Source organism: Cyprinus carpio, chromosome B1 (genome assembly GCF_018340385.1).
Source record: "Cyprinus carpio isolate SPL01 chromosome B1, ASM1834038v1, whole genome shotgun sequence".
NCBI lineage: Eukaryota > Metazoa > Chordata > Actinopteri > Cypriniformes > Cyprinidae > Cyprinus > Cyprinus carpio.
In genome coordinates, this window is record NC_056597.1 from 26903990 (window position 1) to 26928856 (window position 24867).

Below are 24867 nucleotides of genomic sequence, written 5' to 3' on the forward strand. Positions count from 1 at the left end.
GTGCATTGTAAGTGCTCTTTTCATCACTACTTGTCTTGAAGGCATCATTGTGCATTGGCTCTCCAGCTGCTATACAGTCCTCCAATAAAGGCACCTCGGTTGTAGACTGTTCTTCGCTAGCATTATCAAATGTTGCAGTTTCTTCTCTTCCCCAAGACTCTTGAAAGTCTTCTATAGATTCTCCTTCACTGGTAGAAACTGTCCGTGGCTCTTCGTCTACATCGTTTTTTACACCCTCATCATCCCAACTTTCCACTTTCACCTCTTCACGCTCCTCTTCTTGCAAAAGTACGTCACTCTTCACTTGCTGAATTTGATCCTCTCTGTACTTGTTTTTTATTTTCTCAAGGAGGCTACAGGTAAAACTCTCTTACCTCAGATAGAAGAAACTCCCGATGTTTCCTGTGTCTCCGTCTGCCTTTCGCTCAAAGGTTTGCATTTGTGGTTCATCGCTTTTCCATTTCATCTTCATACAGCGTTTCCAACTTGTGATCTGCTCGATCCTTGTCCAGTTCTTTCAATGTTCTTTCGAGCTCTTCAGCTTTGTTTCGAAGTTCTGGAACTTGTGTTTGTGTTGATGCTGGCAGTCCATCTGTTACCTGCAGCTCAGGCGTTGTTAGTTTAGCGTTTATGTCCACTTCTTCCTCCTCTGTCTCTCCAGCATTTAACTCATTTTTGCAGAACCACTGTCTCTTGGCCAACTTTGTTCTCTACATCTTCCATATTATCCTCTTCCTCTGTTTATGGAATGATCACGTCTGGTGAGAGGCATTGCGTTGCTTTCTCCGCCATCATATCTCCATTGTTGATATACTCGTCCACCTCTTCGGCCATGTTCAACCTCATCTTCCTCCTCCTGCTCTTCCTCTCGCAGTCCTTCCGACCTTCCATCTCCATGCATGACCCAACAGGATGGTGGATGACAGCTCCGTTAGAAATCTCCATGTTGATACTCATATCGTTTTTGGCCTGGCCATAAATTCAAACTTAGAAGGAGTAGAAGAGTTTAGAGTTCACTATGACTGTGTAGAACTAGCACACCAAAGCTCTCCTGTCTACTTCTGCAGGACTAGTTCTGTAAAGGTAACTAGGACTTACTCTCTCTCCCCCCCTTTCTCGCTCTGGAGGATTATGGTAAAATTTTGCATTCTGATCACCCACATGACTTGCCTGCCCTCTCAAATCCGCTCCAATGGGAGCCGGGTCAGCTCAAGATGATCGGTTTAAGGGTAGGGCAGGTACTTAAAGTAGTGACTTGGAATTCGCCCATCTTGTTTTACTACCTTAGATAAACTGGAAAATAAATATATATATATATATAATATATATATATATATATATATATAATATATACAATTTGATTTCAGTATTTTTGTTTTTTTAAATTGATATTATTACATTTTATTTTTAAGGTACATTTTAATTCATTACATTAAATATCGTGTTGTGCTTTAAAGACCGTTACCCGTATTTACATTTTAATTTATTTACAAATACATGGGCAATTAAGTGTCCAAGAACATTACCATTTAGTTTGCACATAAGTTTAGTCTTTTTATATTATATTATATATAATATACTATATTCATTAGTTCCCTTTTTAAAAGTATGCTAAAGTGTGCTTCTTTTTTGCAAATATAGATAGATAGATAGATAGATAGATAGATAGATAGATAGATAGATAGATAGATAGATAGATAGATAGATAGATAGATAGATAGATAGATAGCTAGATAGATAGATAGATATCTTCTTATTCTTATTATTGACCAATGAATATTAAGACAATTTTTAGTGTAAACAGTATCAAAAAAATCCAACCAAGTGCATTTAATGATCTTTAAGCATGTGCATTACAAATCTGACCAAAAGAGGGCACTCAAAGACCACTTAACTGTGTTAATCTCTGCCTTAATCATATTTTAAAATACAAGCACTCTACACTTCACCCAAACAATAGCTATTGTTTCCGGTGACTCTTGCGCTTTTTGTTACATTTTGAGAACAAAATATCATTTTCACAAGGAATACTTACGTCGAACCAATGCTTCATGCACACGCTACGTGTGCGTAAGCGGAAACAACCACGACGCTCATATCAGCTGTTTTGGCCCTCAGTGCAGGCTGTCGCAAGTTGTAGACGTCATTTTCGTTTTCAGGAATACATCACGGGGTTTGCTTAGCAACACTATGCAGCACATTTCATGTGCACTAGCTTTGCACGAACAGTAGCCTGTGTTAGCTTGAGGGGTTTCGGAGACGCTGCTTGTGCAGGACGTAGAAAGTGGAGCTGACGCCATGAGCTGACGCGCCGAAACGTTTGAGATCCAAAGCACCGCAGTTGAGGATCAAAGGCACCCGAACGCCGCGGTTACATCTGTTTGCCATGCAGCCAGTCAGAGAGCGGCGGAGGGGCGGCGACTTCTGAAGTCCAGCTCAACCAACAATCCAACGCGCTCATCAGCGTGTTAAAGTGCCAGACAGGAGGTATTTAATGAGCAGCAGCTAAAGGTAGGCGTGCATTCGCTCTGCTTTTTACCCCGATTAGCACCCGCTTACCAAACCGCAGCAATCAGACCCGATCTCGCGGAAGTGTTTTTCCATCAAAGTAGTAAGGCTTGTGGGCCTTAAGCATTGCACCATCAAAAAGCTTTTTATTTATGTCATGGTAAAACCATTTTTTTCATGCACCTTGTTTTCTTCGACATGCCAGGTACTGTCGTGTGTTTGGACATTGTCCCTTTGTCGAATGGTAGTTGCGTATGCACCACAATAATACATTGTTTTGGACATTTTATTTTGGGAATGTGATGTCTTTTCTACCTTATTTTACTAAATACACCAAAAAGTGCCATGGCAATGGCCCTGTTCTCTTGGACATTATACATGGGTATTTTGGAAATTGATAAATTTATTTATTTATTTATTTATTTTTATTTTTGGACAGTACCACAGTAAAAAAAAATTACGGGTGCCACACCTGTAATCTACATTAAATTTAGGTATGAAGGTATGAAGGCAGGCATCACGTGTATTTGTAAAAACATGCGTCTTGTGTTTAATAGAAAAACATTGCCGATTTCGCCTTACCTTAGTCCTATTTGTAAACCTTGCCTCAATACTCAAACCAAACCTACTGTGCCACTGTATGAGCACACACAGAATTCACTTTTATGTAGAATCTGCATTACATGTTATAACATTTCTACCTAATGTTTATAGAGTTTGTTTCTTCATCAGATTTGTAGAAATCTAGCATTGCATCAGTGTTCTCAGCAATGGATGCTCTGCAGTGAATGGGTGCCATCAGAATGAGAGTCCAAACAGCTGATAAAACATCACAATAATCCACATGTATCCGATTCCACACCACTCCAGTTCATCATGTCACATCTGGAGGAGACACAAGCTGCTATTAGTAAGAAACAATTCCATGATTTAAGATGTTTTTAAAGGTGTCACACAGCAGACCCAGGGCCGGAAATGCAACAAAACTGGTTGCTGTGAAAAAGGGTGTTCTTTACAATACCATTGAGAAATTTTAAACCAAAGGATGTTATAGACTTTCATTAAGACTCTTATAGAATCATATCAACTTCATTCGTATCGCCGAACATCTCTGATGACCCCTTTAACTTCAAACTATTGCTTCTGGGTTAACCTTCTGTCTCCAGTCCATAATCCATAGGGAAACACTTCTCCAGTGAAAAAGGTTCTGGTCTTATTCAGGGGAGAGATATTTGCAACAGATCAAGCACCGTTTACAAGCCAAAACGGCTCTAAACAAATATGTGGCTGGATTTTGTTGTGAGAGACAACATGATATGGACATTTTAACTGGAGGAAGTGTTATTTTGGACTCGTATTTTAGCCAGAAGCGAGGGTTTGAATGTTAAAAATGTCTTAATAATGGATTTGTTTCGTACAAACATGCAGCTTTTGTTAATTGATGGACTGGAGCAGTGTGGATTACTTTGTGTTTTTATCAGCTTGTTTGGACGGCACCCATTCACTGCACAGTAAGTGATGAAATGCTAAATTTTCTGCTTCGGCCCGACCTTCACCTGTTTTAGTGGAAAACTAACAGCACACAGAAGGAGACCTGATGCATCATTTAGATGTATAGCACCAATGATTATCGATTGAAGTTTAATACTAAGTTTGAGCAGAAGTAATCCTGATGCTCGACTCAAAATCTCAGTTGGTGCTTCTTTTAGTGATGTGATTCTTAACCCAACACAGTCCATTTTCCATCTTCTCCCTCATTTTCCATGCTAATAATATGAGACTATGACCCATTGAGATCTCTGTTTGGTGAGGGTGTTTGAAGCTTCCACAAAGCCATGGCTTATTTTAGCTCCACACCTGCTTTTACTGCTACAAAAGGACGTTCAGCGAGGAACCAGACTCCTTAGAAATATCCTTGACCCCAGCTGCTCTCATGGAAAGGAGAGCATTTGTTGCATTGCATTTTTTTTTCCCCACTAAGGTCAAAGGTTGCTCGCTGTCATAGCTGATATTTATCTCTTGAAGCCACTTGTTTTTCTCTGCCGTGCATGACTTTCATCCCGGTTTTGTTTAAAATCAGGCTTATTATTTATTTTATCTATTTATTTAGAGGTATGTTTTTTAGCAGGAACTTGGATTAAGTGTGGAATTTGAAGATATCCCATAAAAAAAATGGTGGATGTTTTGTTGGAGAAGGCCAGGTTTCTGTCAGGCTTACTAAATTATAAATAAACAAGCTGTGCTTTTCCATCAGACAGAGCACTGCACAAATCTGATGTAAAGGTGAAGTCGCTCTTTTTTTTTTTTAGCTCCGGTTTTTATATGGAAAAGCACGTAACATGCTGAATGGTCATTCTGTATCTTGTAGGTCTTCCCTTGAAATGATAGTTCATTCATAAATGAAAATTGTTATTCCAAACTTGTATGAATTTCTCTGTTCATCAGAGCACAAAAGAAGGACATACAGGTAGCGTGAAATTAATCCGTAAGTCTTCTGAAGTGGAGAGCGCTTTGTATGATGAACAGAATACAGTTTAAGCCTTTATTCACCCTCAAATTAAATAATTTGAGCATTGCATTTCCACATTTGATGTAGTTCTTTAGTGTAATGTTTGGAATGACATGACAATGAGCAAATGATGACAGAAAGTTAATTTTTGGGTTAACTATCCCTTGTTTTATACAGACCAACGACTAAGCAACCTACACTGTGATTGAGTCTGTATGTTTTTGTTTTTTTCCAAGTGTCTTCTGCTCACCAAGGCTGCACTAATTTTTTTTTATCAAAAAATACAGTAAAATTGTGAGATATACAATTTAAAATAGCTTTTTTTCCAGTGTGAATATCTGTTAAACTGTATTTTATTTCTGTGATCACAGCTGTATTTTCAGCATCATTACTCCAGTCTTCAGTGTCACATGATCTTCAGAAATCATTCTAATATGCTGCTCAAGAAACATTTCTGATTGTTATCAATCTTAAAAAAGAAATAATAATAATAATTTGTGGAAACCGTGATACATTTTATTTTTCAGGATTCACAGATGAATAGAAAGTTGTAACATTATAAATGTCTTCAACGTTGCTTTTAAACAGTTTAAAAAAATCTTACTGACCTCGCATGTGTTATGGTTAAGTATTAGACATTTCAGGTCACTTTATTCCACCAGCTTGTTTTGAGAGGTAAACCTTCACCTGTTTCTGTGTTTGTAGCGTAATGTCTGCCTGGCTGATGTTTGACAGCTCTACTTCACCCAAATCCTCATTTTAATCATTATTAAAGAGCCAGTGAAACTGTACCAGAGAATACTGTACCAGTACCATTCAGCACGGGGAAATGTTGAAGCTGTCCTGCATTATGGCTGAGCGCACATGTGACTCGGCTTTTGTCCCGGGATTGACCCTGTCCCGTATGCATGAGCGCTCTGTGTCTGTTCCTCCAGTGCAGCACCGTGAACCTGGGTTCTGTGTTCTCTCTGTCACCTTTCATAGCAGAAACTGTGACTAGATGTTTGAAGCTAATGCACAGATGGTGTGTCACACTATGTCTGGGTGTGCCACAGGGCAGATGACATGAAATACTTCTGAAGCGGATGCATTAGAAGTGGACAGCATGTACCTACAGTACACAGAATGCATTTATGCCTTTAGTACAGTAAATACAGGTTAATTTAGGGTATACATTATGAATGACTGGGCTTAGGCTGCTCTGTGTCTGCTCAGAATACAGTGAAAAATGCAAAGCCAGACTAAATGATGCCTGCTCTGAGGCACCTCAGCCCCTATTAGCAAAGTAGCCTATAGGGTTTTTTTTTACTGTATAAATAAATGCATTAATGCCAGCTCTAAGCAGTAATAAACAGTCTGTATAAAGCAGCCTAAATGCCACTTCAGAAGCGCTTCTGTGCCACCTTTACAGTGTAAATTAAGCAGTTAGATAAAATGTTTGTCAAGACAGATAAAGGCGGGGAGTTGCGATGTAGTTGCTAGGGTATTCTGGGTGGTTGCTAGGGTGTTGCTATGCAGTTGCTAAGGTGTTCTGGAGTTGCTAGGGTGTTGCTGCATGCTTGCTAGGGTGGTTTGGGTAGTTGTTACTAGGCAGTTGCTAGATCATTCTGGATTGTTGCTTGGGTATTCTATGTGGTTTCTAGGATACATTATGTGGTTACTAGGGTGTTTGGGTGGTTTCTACTAGGCATTTGCTCTAGATGGTTTCAAAGGTGTTCCAAGTGGTTGCTAGGAGGCTGCTAGAGTGTTGCTATACAGATGCTAGGGCATTCTGGGTGGTTGCTAGGGTGTTGCTGTGTGGTTGCTAAGGTGTTCTGGAGTTGCAAGGAGGTTGCTAGGGGGTTGCTATGTGGTTGCTTGGGTGTTTTGGAGTTGCAAGGAGGTTGCTAGGGTATTGCTACATGCTTGCTAGAGTGATCTGGGTGGTTGTTACTAGGCACAGTAGGCAGTTGCTAGATCGCTCTGGATGGTTGCTATGCGTTTGCTAAGGTGTTCTGATGGGTTGCCAGAGTGTTACTATACAGTTGCTGGTGTGATTTGGTATGTGATTGCTTGGGTGTTCTGGGTGGTTGCCAGGGAGTTGCTATGCAGTTGCTAAGGTTTTGTGGTTTTTTTGGTGTTCTGGTTGGTTGTTGGTGGGTTGATTTGGGTAGTTGTTACTAGGCAGTTGCTAGATCATTCTGGATTGTTGCTTGGGTATTCTATGTGGTTTCTAGGATACATTATGTGGTTACTAGGGTGTTTTGGGTGGTTTCTACTAGGCATTTGCTCTAGATGGTTTCAAAGGTGTTCCAAGTGGTTGCTAGGAGGCTGCTAGAGTGTTGCTATACAGATGCTAGGGCATTCTGGGTGGTTGTTGGTATGTTTATGTTTGTTTTATGATGTTTTTTTGTGTTGTAGGTATGTTTATGGTGGTTTTATGTTTTTTTTCTAAGGTGTACTGTACTTGCAAGGGGGTTGCTAGGGTGATCTGGCTGGTTGTTACTAGGCACAGTAGGCAGTTGCTAGATCGCTCTGGATGGTTGCTATGCATTTGTTAATGTGTTCTGATGGGTTGCTAGAGTGTTACTATACAGTTGCTGGTGTGATTTGGTATGTGGTTGCTTGGGTGTTCTGGGTGGTTGCTAGGCAGCTGCTAGGTTGCTCTGAATTGTTGCTATGCTGTTGCTAAGTTGTTGTCAGTGGTTTCTGGGAAGTTGCTAAAGTGTTGCTGTGGTATTCTGTGTGGTTGCTAGGGAATTGTCAAGCAGTTACTCGGGTGTCCTGGGTGGTTGCTAGGAGTTGTCTGTGTGGTTTCTAGGGTGCTCTGGAGGGTTTCTGTTGCTAAGTTGTTCTGAGTTGTTACTAGGGTGTTGCTATACAGTTGCTAGAGTGTTTTGATTGGTTGCTAGAATGTTGCGGTGTGGTTGCTAGGGTGTTGCTATGCAGTTACTCAGGTTTCCTGGTGGTTGCTGTGCAGTTTAAGTAAAATGTCAATGTTATAATAAATACAAAAAATTAGGAAGTGTTCATCAAAGACAAATAATTGCATATGAGAATTATCATTTCGCAGTTATTATGAACAGAATCAGAATTTGCTGTAAAGAATTTAAACAAATTTGCCACTGCTTTAATAATATGTCATTTAAATCCCTGCCATTTGAAGTAGTTAAAATGTCAGTATAGACCTAATGTAGATATTATGTAAATGGCTCATATGTTCCATCTTCATGCTCTTCTGTGCAGCTGGATATAAATATCATTTGAGGGCTTATGTGTACCACCTCTCACATATCAGCACAACTATCCGCTGTCTAACCTCAACTGCTCTTTGCATAACACCCATCTACTGTCTGCTTCCCTTTGCATTTTTTCCATCACCTTATTTCGGTTTCATATTTCCATTTTTCCATTGAGTCAGAGATGCGCCGTCCTTCCACAGCGAGCACACAAACCGCTGATCGGTGTAATATTCAGACAAGACTCACAGGATACTATCTAACCATGCAGTCTTTACCATCAACACATTCACACACACAAACAAGAGTGAGTTCACAGCAGTCAGCTTGTTTTCTGTTGCCATTTGGTGTAAATGGTTCCCACGGTCATAGTAAACAGAGACATGGCAGGGAGTTTTTAAAACAGTACTAGAATATATTGCACAAAACAAAAGTTGTTCACAAGCTGTAGCAATGAATGATTTGTGGGCAAATCGTCAGATCAGTATATTGAACCAGTTCACATTATTAATCATTAGCAAATGAATGAGTATGAATCAAATGATTTTAATCGGTTAAAAAGTGTGCACTGTTAGTAATGTTAATATATCCAGTCTACTTAAACTACCAAAATCAGTTTTCACCAAAATGCACTGATAACCAGCGTAAAAGTGATTCAGGATACCACGCAAGACTCTAAAATAATGCAATATACAGCAACTACTGTAAATAACAGAAAATGTAAAACAAAACAACCTAATGTACTTCACTGATAAGAAAAAGAAACAGAAGCATCTAAATAATGTAAAAATAAAATAATGTGATATTTCATGCAGGGATTTTTGGGAATGTCCTTTTACTGTAAATTATATGGTAATTCACTTGCAAAAACCATACATTTCAGAGTATTTTTTATCATGATCTATGGTATGGTTACTTACAGTTAACTAATTAACAAGTTGTTAACCATTGTTTACAAATTTCTGAGAATGATTTTTTTTTTTTTTTTGCTGTTTGTCACTATATATTTTTTGGTAATTCATTCGGAAAAATCATAAATTTTACAGTATTTTACAGAATAATTGCATGTATTGGTAAACCGTATATGGTAAGGTTACTAACTGGTTATTTAAGTTTTTACCATTTTCTGCAAATGCCCTTTCACTGCTTTTCACTTGCAAAACCCACAAATGTGCATTATTTAACAGTAAAATTACATATAATACGATGTTAAAAGTTTTACTATTTTTTGAGAATGTACTTTTTTCCACTGTAAAGTATATGGTAATCCACTAGCAAAAAACAAAACAAAACAAAAAAAGCAATTTTTTTTTCAGTTTTTTACAGTAAAATTACATATGTAATGTTAAGCCATTTATATTTTTTTGTATATGTAAGGCTAATTAAAGTTAACCAATTAACAAGTTTTTACCATATTTGCGAATGTTTTTTTTACTGTAAATTATATAGTAATTCACTTGCATAAGCCATAAATTTGACAATATTTTACAGTAAAATTACAAATAGTGCAATGTTAAACCATTAACGTTTTTTTCATAAGCTTACTTAAGAAGGTTAAACAATGACCAGCATTTTTGCAGTGATTTTCTGTAGAAGTTACAAACTGTTCTTGCTTTATAGGTAGTCTATTATTATGAAATAGTTTTGGTATCAGGTATAGTTCCTTCTTTTATGGCAGGAAGTAACAGGTGAAACTGTGTGTGTTAGCAATGTCACACTGTCAAATAAATGATGTTAGAAAGTGTTTAAATTACTGATGGAACAGTGAGAGACAGTAGGATTGCCAAGGCCTTGTGGAAACATGCTGAGGGGAGCGATGAGGATGTTGGACTGTGGCCCACAGCTGAATGATGTCATGAGTTTCCAGTTCCTCATTAGGATTAGTCAGCAATGAAGAGTGAGAGACAGACCGAGAGAGAGAGAGAGGGAAATGAAGGGAGAGGCTGAAGGTTAGGAAGGTATAGAGAGAGAGAGAGAGAGGCGGTGCTCAGCAGCTCTACTATAAGCAGCAGCAGATAAACCTGCACGTAAAGCCGTGACCTCGCAGCACTGCTGATCGATTGCTAGAAACTTCTGCTGGCACGTTCCTTGGAGGAATTGCATGCAATTTGCACTTCATTACAGAGTCTCTTATTCTTCTGAAACTGAATTATGCATCTTAAGACTACAAAGTGCAATATCTTCTGCCTGGTTGCTACACCGGTGGACCATGAGATATTCAGTCGGCCACAGATTCGGGTAAGACTGATTGTTAGTGAGATGAACAAGTCATGGTTTGTTGTCATTTGGATGCATTTCTCTTTCAGGTTCTGGTGCTAATTTACACTCAACTAATCATTGCATCGTTTTTTTGTTTTTACATTTCCGTTAGCTTAAAGGTTTGGCTTCTTTCATTACTCTAATGCATAAACTAATCTGCTCATGTTTGTCTGCTGTTCTTGAGTTCTTCTCCAGCTCTCCTGTGTTTAATGGCTTGTCTGCTATAGAGACTATCTGACACAAAAAGATTAAAGGCTTGAAACAGAATGCTTTGTTTACATGTTTTATTGAGTTGATTTCTATTTTTGAGTTTAGGGTTAGTAGGATATATTTTTGGAAGGAACTGTATAGGAACTTTGAGCAAGGATGCATTAAATTGATCAAAGGTGACAGTAAAGGCATTTATAATGTTACGAAAGATTTCAAAAAGATGGTTTGAACTTTCTATTCATCAAAGTATCCTAAAAAATAAAATGCATGAATGAAATGGCGCTATTTTCTGTATTTTTCTAAGTTTTTCCTTATTTTGCATCATCAGGAGCAGTTTGAAGCTTTGTTCCGTGCATTTGATCCCAGCACGTCGTTCCAGTTCTTCAAAAGCTTCAGACGGGTTCGGATCAACTTCACCGATGCGCTGGCGGCAGCCGAGGCCCGAGTCAAACTCCATAAGAGTGACTTCAATGGAAAGGAGATGCGTCTGTATTTCGCTCAGGTAAATAACCCTCACAAAGAAATAATACATAAAGTCTAGCATGGTACTTTTTGTTTAGTAAAGAGAGCATTTGATTAATTATATTTTATTATATTGTTCATGGTCTTACATCTTAAAGGAATGGTTCATCCAAGATGTAGATGAGTAAATGTAACATTACATGACTTGCCCAGCAATGGATGCTCTGCAGTGAATGGGTGCCGTCAGAATGAGAGTCCAAACAGCTGATAAAAACATCACAATAATCCACAAGTAATCCACAGCACTCCAGTCCATCAGTGAACATCTGGAGAAGAGAAAAGCTGAGTGTTTTTCAAAAAAACAAAAACAAATCCATCAAGGTGTTTTTAACAATGTATTGATTCCGGCAATGAGTCCTGTATCCAAAATAAAGCTTCCTCCATTGAAGAAGCGGTCTAGTCTGAATCAGGAGATAAATCTGCACAGCTCAAGTGCTGTTTACAAGTAAAAAATGGTACAAAACATCTCTAAATCAATGTGTATGTGGATTTTGATATGTGAGACAACAGAAGATGGATTTTTTCACTGGAGGAAGTTTTATAATGGATTAAAGACTCGCATTTTAGCCAGAAGCAACGGTTTAAAGTTAAAACATCTTAATGCTGGATTTGTTTCAGCTTTTGTCTTCTCCAGATGTTAACTGGTGGACTGGAGTGTTGTGGATTACTTGTGGATTATTGTGATGTTTTTATCAGCTGTTTGGACTCTCGTTCTGACGGCACCCATTCACATCCATTGGTGAGCAAGTGATACATTGCTGCATTTCTCCAAATCTGATGAAGAAACAAACTCATCTACATCTCGTATAACCAGAGGGTGAGAACATTTAAAGCAAATCTTAATTTTTGTCTTTGATTTTCATGAATGCATGAATTGTTAAAATGTATATCTTTAATGCATTGTCAGTCGCTTTGTATAAAGGCATCTTAAATGTAAATGCAAAAGTTTTTGCCTCTTTCTGATTTGTTTGTTTCCTCTTCTCCCGTACAGTCAGTACATATCGGCAGTCCTCGTCTTGAGCCTCCTAAACCAGAGAAGCAGTTCCTCATCTCTCCTCCAGCGTCGCCCCCTGTAGGCTGGGCGCAGTCGCAGGACGCTAGGCCCGGCATCAACTATGACCTGCTGCGTGCTGTGTCTAAACTTGGACCAGGTACAACCTATTTACCTCATTTCCAGGGTATACCTTGAGACTAAAACCTTTTTGAGTGCTGAACTATATATATCTGCAACATATGCTGTGTATACAGTCAGTAAGGTTTTTTTGAATACATTTATATTTTTACTTCAAAAGTGACTGTAAAGACATTTACACTGACAAAATGTTTTGGAATAATTAAGATGTTTTGATGTAACTGAAAGAAGTCTTTTTTTCTGATCAAGGATGTTTTTTTTTGTTGATAAATAATGTAGTAATTTTTTGTATTTTTTATTGGAATTTAAGCTTGTTTTCTGTGTGAATATCTGTTAAACTGTAATTTATTTCTGTGATCAAAGCTGTATTTTCAGCATCATTACTCTAATCTTCAGTGTCACAAGATCTTCAGAAATCATTCTAATATGATGATTTGCTGCTCGAGAAACATTTCTGATTATTATCAATGTTGAAAACAGTTGTGCTGCACAATATTTCTGTTGAAACTGTGATGCATTTTATTTTTCAGGATTCACAGATGAATAGAAAGTAAAACAAAAAGAGCACTTATTTGAAATAGAAACATTTTGTAGCAGTATAAATGTCTGTACTGTCACCTCTGATAATTTAGTGTCTTTTTTTCTTGTTTTGTTTAAATCATATGTACCCCCAAAGAATCCTGGAAAAATAAAATATTATACAATAATTATTATAATATATTACAGCTTTCACAAATATTGGGCAGCACAACTGTTTTCAACATTGATAATAATCAGAAATGTTTCTTGAGCAGCAAATCATCATATTAGAATGATTTCTGAAGATCATGTGACACTGAAGACTGGAGTGATGATGCTGAAAATACAGCTGCACATCACAGAAATAAATTACATTTTACAATATATTCAAATAGAAAACAGTTATTTTAAATGTAAATATTATTTCACAATATTACAGTTTTTACTGTATTTTTAAATCAAATAAATGCAGCCCCAGTGAACAGAAACTTTTTTTTACAATTTTTTTTTTTTTTATTCTGTATCAGTACAATATTAGTTAGTGGAATAATTGATGTTTGCAATGTTTTCATGTATTTTTAGGAGAACAATACGAGCTCCACACTGGAACCACCAACACACCCAGTGTGATCGTACATGTCTGTGAGGACGACAGCTCCGACAGCGAAGACGAGACCGGAGAGGGCGGCATACGTGCACGACCCAAGATCATCCAGACCCGCCGCCCAGACTACGTCCCGTCCGTCAACCAGTGAGCGGCTGATTCTGGGCCGTTTCATCTTTACAACCAACACTGGAATAACTAGGAAGCATGCGGTCATGCAGTTCGTCATCCTCACCACCGGGGAGGCTGGCGAGCATCAGATCCTCTTCCTAGTTAGCGAGGGAGTCGACCATCCTCATATCTCGCCTTTCATTTCTTAACATCCATCTCTGATGGAGTCAGGGACTTTGAGGACTTGGGAGAGTTTCTCTCATCTTACGAATGTCATTATTTGCTTGACGTCACAACTGTGTATTTTAATAATCAGAGGGAAAAGCGGCGGTAAAACCTGAAGGAGTTTTCGTTTAGCACAAACAAACTGAACATCGTGTCTGAGGTGTGTATCGTTCGGGGCCACTAACATGTACTCATCGCCATTATCATGTATCGTCTCTACGTTTAGTCAGTTAAGCACTCGTACAGTCTTTGAAAGTCATTATTATTGTTGCTGAAGTTCTTCACGAGCTCCTCCAAGTATTATGCACTTTAAAAATAGAGCCTTATAATGTGGTAAACTGACAACAACATGAAGTACTTGTCTTTGTATATCGAGCGCAACTGTGAACGCATACTTTTCCCGCCCTTTTTTTCCATGTATAACCACGTTTGATTTCATACAAAAATATATTTGTAAATTGGATAAAAAAGACACTTGCACTAAATTGTGTACTTGTATTATAAAATAAAATGTTGGCTATAAATAATTGGCTCCATGTAAAAATAGAACGTAAGTATTGACAATATTATGAAAAAAAAAATGTTGCAAAAACTTTTCACTCAGAAATTCGTAGTAAATTTCAAAATGACACATTAAATGTTAAATTTTAATTAAAATAAAATAAAATAGAATTTTCTTGTAGTGTACTCAACCATCTGTTTTATTTACAACTTTAAAAAGAAACAAAAGTTGGCTGTATTATTAATTAAATAAAAACATATTGATTATACATTGAACAAATTTGGTTCAAAAACAATTTTTACTTAGAAAATGCAAACAAACAATTACAAAGAAACAGCAAGTAACTAAATTAAATGAGATTTTTAAGAAGAAAAACTAAAACAGAACTCTTTCTTTTATCATTTTAGACATTTTTTTCTTATGAAATGTACTAAAAATCATCAGCTTTAAAAACAATTTTACAGTTACATAATCAGCTGTATGTGTAAGCTAAAAAATATTGACTAGATAATTGGCTGCATGTATCAATAAAATTAACTAAAATAAAAAAGAATTAAAAAAAAGAATTGGCGTAGAAAGAATTTCCACTAGTAAATTTTACAGTTACGAAGAAACTACATGTAACCCATCATATCAAACATGAAATTTTGAAAGTAGAAAAACTAAACTAAAATCGTCATTTGCAGTGCATCATGGGAGTGAGCAGTCGCTTTTAACCTGTTTTGTTATGATTCCAATTTCCATATTAACAGCGACTTTTTCTGATGAATGAAACTGAATGATTTAAAAGAAATAATGATAATAAATAAACCCACAGAAGCACATATGATCTAACAGCCCTAATCAGTCATTATGAAGAACATGAATGTGTTTCTCTGGCAGACGTTCACCGTTGCGCTCTGTGACTTGTTCAATGAACCGCTCTGTTGTGCTCTACTGTCTTTGGAGATGTTGTCCTCTTTTCCATTACTGTAGGAGACGTTCTACTGTCAACCAGTGATTTTAAGCAACCTTAACATATTGTGTATATTTGATGTATTTGAATGTAGCCAATATCTTAAAAAAATAAAAATAAAAACTTGAGGATTTCTATCAACAACAACAACAACAACAATCTTATTCGTTAGGTAGCAAAATATAGAGGGAGGAAGCATTAACCTACCTTTAATAAAACTATCTTGACCAAAGAACTGAATCTAGTGTTTATTCATGTTGTTTGAAGCAGTCTGTGACTAACAGAAGATGAAAATTCATTTCGTTGCTCATTTTCTGCGTGATCATGCAGGATCAGCAGCTTAAGAATGATCTGCTTCATAATTAAAATTGCTTTCAAATGACGTCAGGATGGCAAAAATACATCAGGCAATGATGCTTTAAACTTTCTAGAGTTTCTTCTAAATGTGTTCCTGAAAACTGAAATACTCTTATAATTCAAGAGCACAATTTATCTGTTATTTCACCCCAAAGCAAAGAAAAATAATGTATAATGCATAAGGATTTTTGCATCGTGAGCCAGTACGACAAATAAAATTATGCGTTTATATTGAACTTAGGTATTCTATATATTATTATAATTGTTAATAAATTAATTTTAACACTATCTATAATCTATACATATAGAGATTATTTTAACTAACAATAGTTAAGAAATGTTATCTATAAAATAGTTCTGTCAAACGATTAATCGCATACAAAAGTTTTTGTTTGCATAATATACAGTATGTGTGTGTTCTGTGTATATTTATTATTTATACATAAATACACACACATACAGTATATATTTGGATATTTACGTCTATATATGCATATAATTCATTTTATAAATAGATGTATTTAATATATAAACAACCATTTTTAAAAAAATATATATATACACATGCATAATCAATATACACAGCACACATACATATATTATGTAAACAAAAACTTTGGATGCGATTAAATAATTTGACAGCACTAATATATAAAGGTATTTATTAAAAGTGTGTGTGTATATATATTAAGAAATATTTAATTTAATTTACATTAATAAATAGAGATATATATCCTCTTTGGTGGGGATTCATTTGTTCAATTTTCATATACATTTCATAAACTGAGATTCTTGGTTATCCAGGTTTCAGACCTCAAGCATGTTAAACTCTACATCAAGTGTCATTTATAGCAGGTTCTGTTCCAGAAAGCAGTGAGGTATTGGTTAACAGGTCGATGTAACCTTGTCCTGCTCAGATTTAATTTCTGCAGCTCACAGTCGCTTCATTCAGTAAGAGGATCTGTACAGCGCCACCTGCTGGTCATGCACACAACTATGTAATGCCAGTAAAATAATACATGCACAAGTCTTTTATACCCGGTTTATTATACACTACTGATTTGTTTGGGTCTGATTCATGAATACCACAATTCTGAACTATTAAAATGATGAACACGCAGCATAATCGGATATAAAAACATTTTTATTTACAAGCTTCAGAGAGAATAAATAAAAACTGTGTACAAAAAGTAAGACTTGTGCAGCAGTCCATGTTGCCGAGGCAACATCTGAATCCACCACTCCTGCAACAAACACAGCATTAACCCTAAAAGGGGCGACGTATCCTGGGGGATACAAACATTAAAATCAAATACAAGAGTCACGTTTTAAAAAATAAATCATGAAATTGTCTCTTTATGGTTTTCTTAACCCTTTTTAGAGTTAAACACACTGCTCACGTTCTGTCAATCACACGTTTATTCCCCTGTTTCCTCCACACGTCAGTCGTCCTTCTTGTCATCGATGAGCTCCTGCGTCTGCAGAGCGAGTTTCCTCTTCATCTCCATCTCCTGTTTCAGAGCAGCTTCTGCTTTCTTGCTCTGGTAGATCTTGGCTCCAGCAAACGCCAAACACAACACGAGCGTCTTCAGTGCCAGGATGTACAGCAGCAACGGCACGTTATCCAGAACCTGACAACAACAACACAAAAATACCATTACAATTCAACACACACATAATATCATTACCAGACGTTATTGTTATGACTGTAAAATCATAATAACTGAATATGAAACCAAAAAAAAAGGATTGTTACATTGTTGCACTCCTCTGTTCGATACAGTTTTGTTATTGTTAACTCAAACATTTTCAGTAATTGAAATATTTAGAAAAACCTAAATTAAAATTTTAAATGCTGATTTGGCCACTAACTGAAATAATGTTAATTTGCAAAATGGCAAAAACGTAAAAATAAATTAAAGCTAAATTTAAACATTTAACGTTCAAAATAAAACCTTAATGTTAAAATGACAAAAGCACATGGCAAACAAACTAAAACGAAAACTGAAAACAAAAAAAAAATATGAATAAATACTATAATAGTATATTAATAATATTAAAATGAAACTTGTTTGATTACAGTGGTTATTGATACTAAAGTGTTAAAACATTTCATATATTTTTATGTAAAAAAATATAAAAATTTATTTTATGATAAAGTCAGAGTGAGCAAACAGGTGAATTTAAACTAATTTCAATACTGTAGTTTTCTGTACTGTACTTTATCCAATATTCTATTCCAGTAGACTCTTGAATATGGTTTTATTTAGTGATCAGTTTCCTCAATAAGCGGTGAGTGAGCATATGTTTGATTAATTTAGCCTTCTAAAATCATCACAACTTGCCTAAAATAAAATCTATAGATAAAAACCGTTCAAGCATATAACAATGTTTAAACATTTAACCTAAATAAATGTGCGCTATATCCAATAATTTGTGCAGAGAGTGCAAGCTAAAGCGTGCTTTGCAGGACATGGGAGGCGCCAGTGCGGTTACTTCAGTGGATTCGCCGTCATTTTTCCTCATAAAAAGGTAAGACTCAAGTAATACATCATTTGTAACTGTAAAGGGTCTACTTTTTTTGTGTGCACTCACAATATCAACAAAACAAAAGTACAGAAAACAAACATGAGTGAATGCATGCCACACAGACATGATAAATACAGCTGCAGCTCAATAAATTAGAATGTCGTGGAAAAGTTCATTTATTTCAGTAATTCAACTCAAATTGTATTAAATAAATTCAATGCACACAGACTGAAGTAGTTTAAGTCTTTGGTTCTTTTAATTGTGATGATTTTGGCTCACATTTAACAAAAACCCACCAATTCACTCATCTCAACAAATTAGAATACTTCATAAGACCAATATATAAAAAAAAAAAAAAAAAAAAAACATTTTTAGTGAATTGTTGGTCTTCTGGAAAGTGTGTTCATTTACTGTACATGTACTCAGTACTTGGTAGGGGCTCCTTTTGCTTTAATTACTGCCTTAATTCGGCGTGGCATGAATGTGATCAGTTTGTGGCACTGCTGAGGTGGTATGGAAGCCCAGGTTTCTTTGACAGTGGCCTTGAGCTCATCTGCATTGTTTGGTCTCTTGTTTCTCATTTTTGAGCCAAAATCATCACAATTAAAAGAACCAAATACTTAAACTACTTCAGCCTGTGTGCAATGAATTTATTTAATACACCATTTTCACAATTTAAGTTGAATTACTGAAATAAATAAACTTTTCCAGAACATTCTAATTTATTGAGATCCACCTGTATATTTATTGAAATATTTAAATTAATACTTAACGAAATAAAACAAATCAAAAACTCTGTCATTATAATCATAATCCATAAAGATGCTCTCTCTCTAAAGGCGCATCTAATGAGGAGATGACGAGTCAGGATCAGAAACTGAATCAGCGACACCGACTCAGAAAACACTAGTTATTAGTAATTAATTCAAATATCTCCTTTCTGTTTCCTCCCGATACATTTGTTGTAATTGCTTCTGGAAAAAATTCGGAAAAAGGAGGCAGCTTTTCTGCATTTTTTTTTTACTCTTTGTACAGCAGTTATTGTTCATTATAAATGTATTTTTAATGTCGAATATGTGTTACATAAACACATGAAATGTAGAACATAAAAAAAAGTGCTCGTGGCTCGTCTGCCAGTGGGTGCCCCCCCACCCCCCCCACACACACATACAAGTGAAACTCCTCCTATGAGATATATATATATAGTACGTACAGACCAAAAGTTTTGGAAACATAACTATTTTTAATGTTTTTGAAAGAAGTTTCTTCTGCTCATCAAGCCTGCATTTATTTGATCAAAAATACAGAAAAAAAAATTTAATATTGTGATATATTACAATTTATTACAAATTGTTTTTACATTTATTCTACTTTAAATTATCATTTTTTTTCTGTGATGCAAAGCTGAATTTTTAGGATCATTATCACATGATCCTTTAGAAATCATTCTAATATGATGATTCATTATCAAAGTTGGAAACAGTTCTGCTGCTTAATATTTTTTCAGAACATGTGATACTTTTTTATGATACTTTGATGATTAAAAAAAAAAAAAAAAAAAAAAAAAAAAAAAAAGTTTTTAAAATAAAAATATTTTGTAATAACAATATACACTACTAGTCAGTAATTTGGGGTCAGTAATTTTTTTTTTCTTTTTTTTTTTTTTTTATATAAAATCAATACTTTTATTCAGCAAGGATGTGTTTAAATTGATAAAAAGTGATAGTAAAGAAAATATATTATTAGAATATATATTATTAGAATTTTTTTTTATTTTGAATAAATGCAGTTCTTTTTAACCTTTTATTCATCAAATATATTAGACAGCAGAACTGTTTTCAACACTCATAATAAATCAGAATATTAGAATGATTTCTAAATGATCATGTGATAGACTGGATGTTACATGTGACACTGAAGACTGGAGTAATGATGCTGAAAATTCAGCTTTGCATCACAGGAATAGATTGTATTTGAAGTATAGTAAAACAGAAAAACATTATTTTAAATTGTAATAATATTTCACAATATTACTGTTTTTTTTTTCTGTATTTTTGATCAAATAAATGCAGGTTTGATGAGCAGAAGAGACTTCTTTCAAAAACATTAAAAATAGTAATGTTTCCAAACTTTTGGTCTGTACTGTATATACAGTATATATTATTATTATTATTATTATTATTATTATTATTATTATTATTATTATTATCCTCACTCACATCCAGCACATTTTTTAGGTTTATCTAGAAGGGTCTACTGGGCTACTTTAGTGTTTCTGCATGACAAGAACAGCTGCTCACACACAAACATATATACACACACACACACACACACACACACACACACACACACACACACACACACACTATATATAACTGCAGATTAATTCAGTGACTGGCGCACATTATAATGCAGTTCTGCTCATTCAAAACAAACAAACAACAACACTAAAGTACTTAGTAGTAATTTTTTTTTATGTTGTTATTGTTTTTTGAACAAGATATCATTTTTTATTATTTTCTTTGTGTGTAAGTTAGTTATTAGTGACCATAGTATTTACCCTGGTTTTTCTTGTAAGTAGTTCATCAATAAAATGAAAATAAACACTGGTTTATAATACCATACATTACCACACCCGCACATTAATAAAAAAACACAGCTAAAGAATACCATGGTAGAACTACAATAACACAGTACTGCTATAGTAAATGTCCAAAAACATGTTACTTTTTGTTAATGTAGCGACTTGTATCAGTAACGATACAATCAGCGAGAAAAAGCTGACACATTATTACTATCATTAATATCGTCATGTTACCTTCCAGTTGATCATGATGATGTTTTATTCTTTGTGGAACGAAGGTAAATCTGTCCGACTCTTGACTCTTCTTCTACTTCTTGTGATTTGATTGGCGGCTGACACTAAACTCAACTCGAGCTTTTTCTATTTATGCGCCACCTGGGTCAGAAAAACGAGCTCTGGGGGCGTGTCCAGAACACACGAACCGAATTAACGGCGAGAACGGAAACCAGTTTGATATCGAATTCTGAAGTAGGCGGGGCTTAGTGGCCCGGAATCACTATAGAAATACAGACATAATAACCACATAATCATAGATATAAAAGTACATCATATTTAATGTGTCTATGGTGACCATGTTTTCTCAGCGCTATGAAAAACTGATCTCGTCGTAATGAACTGGATTTTATAAAACATATATATATATATATATATATATATATATATATATATATATATATATATATATATATATATATATATAAATGATCTAAACAATTGCAATTAATAGATTATTACTTGTAATGATATGTTGTTATTTCTAAGCTCAGTTAGAAAAACATAAATCTCGAGATCTGAATGCAGTTCAGTCAGAGATTTGGCTTTCTGTGATATATATAAATTCTGTGCTTTGAAGAGCGAACGGTGTGTTTAGTATTAGGTGTGTTTACTTGTTTGATGATGCTCGCAATTCTCCAGGTGACCAATCCCGCAGCGCGTCCAGGTCACGTGATAACGACGCAGCCAACCAGATGGTCCGTTAAAGGGGTATAGCAGTTCTAGAAAGCTCATGAACATCATGGAAGCATTTAGAATAAATGTTTCCTTAAACTATTTTAAGTCTATCCCTAAGCGTTAGAATAACTCTGAATAGGGAAAACAAAAATAAAATAAAATGTAAATTATTAAAAAATGATATTAATTATATAATTGCAGTGTATTTATTTAAACATGTTATGTAATGTTTAACTACACTATATTTGAGAGTTATGTGGAGTAACGGAATAATACAAATATAAGAAATTAATTTAAAATATTGAAAAATAATATTTATATGCTATATTTGAGAATTATGTGCAAATAATTCTGAATATAAATCTAAAAATACCATTTAAAATACTGAAAAATAGTTAATATATTATATTATATTATATTGTATTATATTATATTATATTATATTATATTATATTATATTAATTAGTGTAATGGTAATGTACATTTTTGGAAAATACTTTTAATGTCCGTTTTAATGTCATTTTTGTATGTTTTTATAGTTTTTGTTTTTTTTTATATTAGATGGCAAAGCAACCTTTAGAGTTGGCTGAGAGAGTTAAATTTGTGTGTGTGTGTGTGTTTGTGTGTGTGTGTGTGTGTGTGTGTGTGTGTGTGTGTGTGTGTGTTTATTTATGTAAATACATGGTAAATCGCTGTGGATTTTGCATCTCTCTCTCTCTCTCTCTCTGTTGTTGTTTTAAAAAGTGAGTGAAAGTGAAAGTGACGTGACATTCAGCCAATATGGTGACCCATACTCAGAATGCGTGCTCTGCATTTAACCCATCCGAAGTGGCACACACACAGAGCAGGTGAACACACACACACACTGTGAAACACACACCCGGGAGCAGTGGGCAGCCATTTTATGCTGCTTGCGCCCGGGAGCAGTTGGGGGTTTCGGTGCCTTGCTCAAAGGGCACCTAAGTCATGGTATTGAAGGTGGGAGAGAGAACTTGTACAATGCACTCCCCACCACCCAACTTCCTGCCGGCCCGAGACTCGAACTCACAACCCTTCGATTGGGAGTCCGACTCTCTAACCATTAGGCCACGACTTCCCCCAGATGGTTAGCATGACCTTTCGGGTTTCTGAGTTTCCATGATGTCAGCGCTGCTTGGAGGAAAAAAATGGAAAAAAAAAAAAAAATATATATATTATATATATATAATATATATATATTAATATATATATATATATTCGTATAGATATAATATATATATATATATATATATCTATATTATATTATATATAATATATATATATATCTATATATATATATATATTACTATATATATATATATATATATTATATATATACCTTACATACTACATACATATTTTGGACATGCAGTTGTTTCATTTGGTTTCCTGCTGGAGCCCTTAACTTCCCCACACCGTAGTTCAGTCTCCTCTCTGAAACAATTGGCGTTTATTCTTGCCATGTGTTGTAAAGGAAGTTATCAGTGATAGTCTTTGTGCTGACTCACTCAGCTGAGACACCCACTAATATACAGTCTGGGGGTCCCCCTAAAATGTCATTTTCACATGCGAACATAAATCGGTCGCAAACTGTAAAACATCCGACCCACTCAGCCTGCTGTCATGATGAAGATGGTCCACCTACTCTGATTTAATTGAATCCTCCTCCGGGCCTCAACACAATAGATCTTCTGTGAGGTGGAGTGAACACGTGACAAAGACCAGCAGCCGTTACTTTTGTTCTTACAAATTAATTACTGAAGTGGTTTCTGGGCTCCTGTTTGTGCTGCATGATCTTCTGAGTGTTTTTATTTTTTTCTCTCTCTCTGTAATGTAATGAGAAAACTCAGGGTCAGTTTTAATTTAATGTCAGCTTTAAGCAAGAGTGAAAAGAGTGGTGCTGGTGGATTTTGGTTATTTTTGTTAAGTTTATGAGTGTGAGTTTTAAATATATGTTTTCATGCTTGCACACAGTGAAATATGTTATTTGCATGTGAATTTGACGTCAGTGTTGATACGATGAGTGTAAATGCACACGTACACGCTCAGCTGGAAACACTGATCACTCCAGCGCTGACCTCTTTGACTTCTGTGACAGACACTAGGGACTCGATGTTTTCACTAGTAGGCTTCAAAAAGTGAATTTGTTTTAATCAAAGGATACAGCTGCTGAACTGACAAACATGTCTCATTCTGTTGAAGTGCATAAATAAAGTGGTATACTGAAGCACTGCTAAGTGGATTTCTCCCTACGTTTTAAATTTTAATTTTTTTTAAACAAAAAATGACTTTATGAGATTTCATGATAGAAACACTCTTTGCACGTATGCAAGACATTTATGCATGGCCAACCACCACACTGCATGCATACAGTCTTTTTCACAGCGTTTTTAGCAGTAGCAAACCTTATTTAAAAAAAGAAAATAAAAAAGCTATCTTTTCCTGTGGATTGCATGCATGTGTAGCAGATCTATCTATCTATCTATCTATCTATCTATCTATCTATCTATCTATCTATCTATCTATCTATCTATCTATCTATCTATCTATCTATCTATCTATCTATCTATCTGCTTGATTGTTTGTATCATTGCAATATGTAAAGTAAACGAGATTATCGCCCAGCTCTAATCTGCTAAATGCAATTATATGGTATGAACATTTACAGATATTAAGTTTGTAAGTTTAAGTTTAATTTAAAATATCTAAGAAATCTAAAAACTCGCACTCAGCTGCTCAGACTAAGTGTTTGTTTTACATACTTGTGTAGAAAATGTTTTGTGCCTAAAACAGAAGATCAGTCCTGCTTTCATGAAGATCAATGAGCTAATCTTTAATGAGATAACCTTCAAAATAAGGTTATGAAAAGACTAGAGAAGATTCATTGGTGGGTGAATTTGTTTGTTTTTATTATTGAAACTGCATGACTCAGATGAAAGGTCTTGGGTTTTTTTTTTTTTGTTGTTTGTGCTCAGAGAACCAAAAAGCAAATGAGACTAAAGTACAGGAAAGGGAAAATGCTATGATGCAAACCAATAATCAGGTACAAAATCACTTCTGATTTCTTTTTAGTGTTAGTATTCAGTATTTAGTATATATAATGTATTAATGTATTAAATTTGGTTTTGAAAATGTTATAAATGTGTTATTTTTT

General features: G+C 35.3%; 2 protein-coding genes across 4 annotated transcripts; one reads left to right on the plus strand and one right to left on the minus strand.

The window, feature by feature from the left end:
• Positions 1-2401: 2401 nt before the first annotated feature.
• Positions 2402-14470, plus strand: LOC109047282 (calcipressin-1-like). 2 transcript variants are annotated; one of them, XM_019064983.2, is made up of 4 exons: positions 2402-2511; positions 11033-11206; positions 12218-12377; positions 13460-14469. In XM_019064983.2, the coding sequence occupies exons 2-4, from the start codon at positions 11186-11188 to the stop codon at positions 13630-13632; spliced, it is 354 nt and encodes a 117-aa protein (XP_018920528.2). In that variant the 5' UTR covers positions 2402-2511; positions 11033-11185; the 3' UTR covers positions 13633-14469. The 2 variants fall into 2 exon arrangements, with proteins under 2 accessions (XP_018920528.2, XP_018920529.1); XM_019064984.2 differs by lacking the exon at positions 2402-2511 and adding an exon at positions 9701-10473 and having other exon boundaries at positions 13460-14470.
• Positions 14471-16757: 2287 nt separating this feature from the next.
• Positions 16758-21136, minus strand: LOC109047637 (small integral membrane protein 11A-like). 2 transcript variants are annotated; one of them, XM_042717096.1, is made up of 3 exons: positions 20979-21136; positions 17032-17262; positions 16758-16875 (listed from the first exon to the last, which is right to left on the minus strand). In XM_042717096.1, exons 1-2 carry the CDS (start codon positions 20991-20993, stop codon positions 17074-17076), a joined length of 204 nt encoding a protein of 67 aa, XP_042573030.1. In that variant the 5' UTR covers positions 20994-21136; the 3' UTR covers positions 16758-16875; positions 17032-17073. The 2 variants fall into 2 exon arrangements, with proteins under 2 accessions (XP_042573030.1, XP_042573029.1); XM_042717095.1 differs by having other exon boundaries at positions 16758-16917.
• Positions 21137-24867: the final 3731 nt, after the last annotated feature.

What these genes read in the sequence shown, in the direction of transcription:
- LOC109047282 (XM_019064984.2), top strand. Translation starts at nt 10,387, where the DNA reads ATGCATCTTAAGACTACAAAGTGCAATATCTTCTGCCTGGTTGCTACA. An exon ending in TGCGTCTGTATTTCGCTCAG is followed by an intron (nt 11,207 to 12,217) that starts GTAAATAACCCT and finishes TCTCCCGTACAG; the next exon opens with TCAGTACATATCGGCAGTCC. An exon ending in TGTGTCTAAACTTGGACCAG is followed by an intron (nt 12,378 to 13,459) that starts GTACAACCTATT and finishes ATGTATTTTTAG; the next exon opens with GAGAACAATACGAGCTCCAC.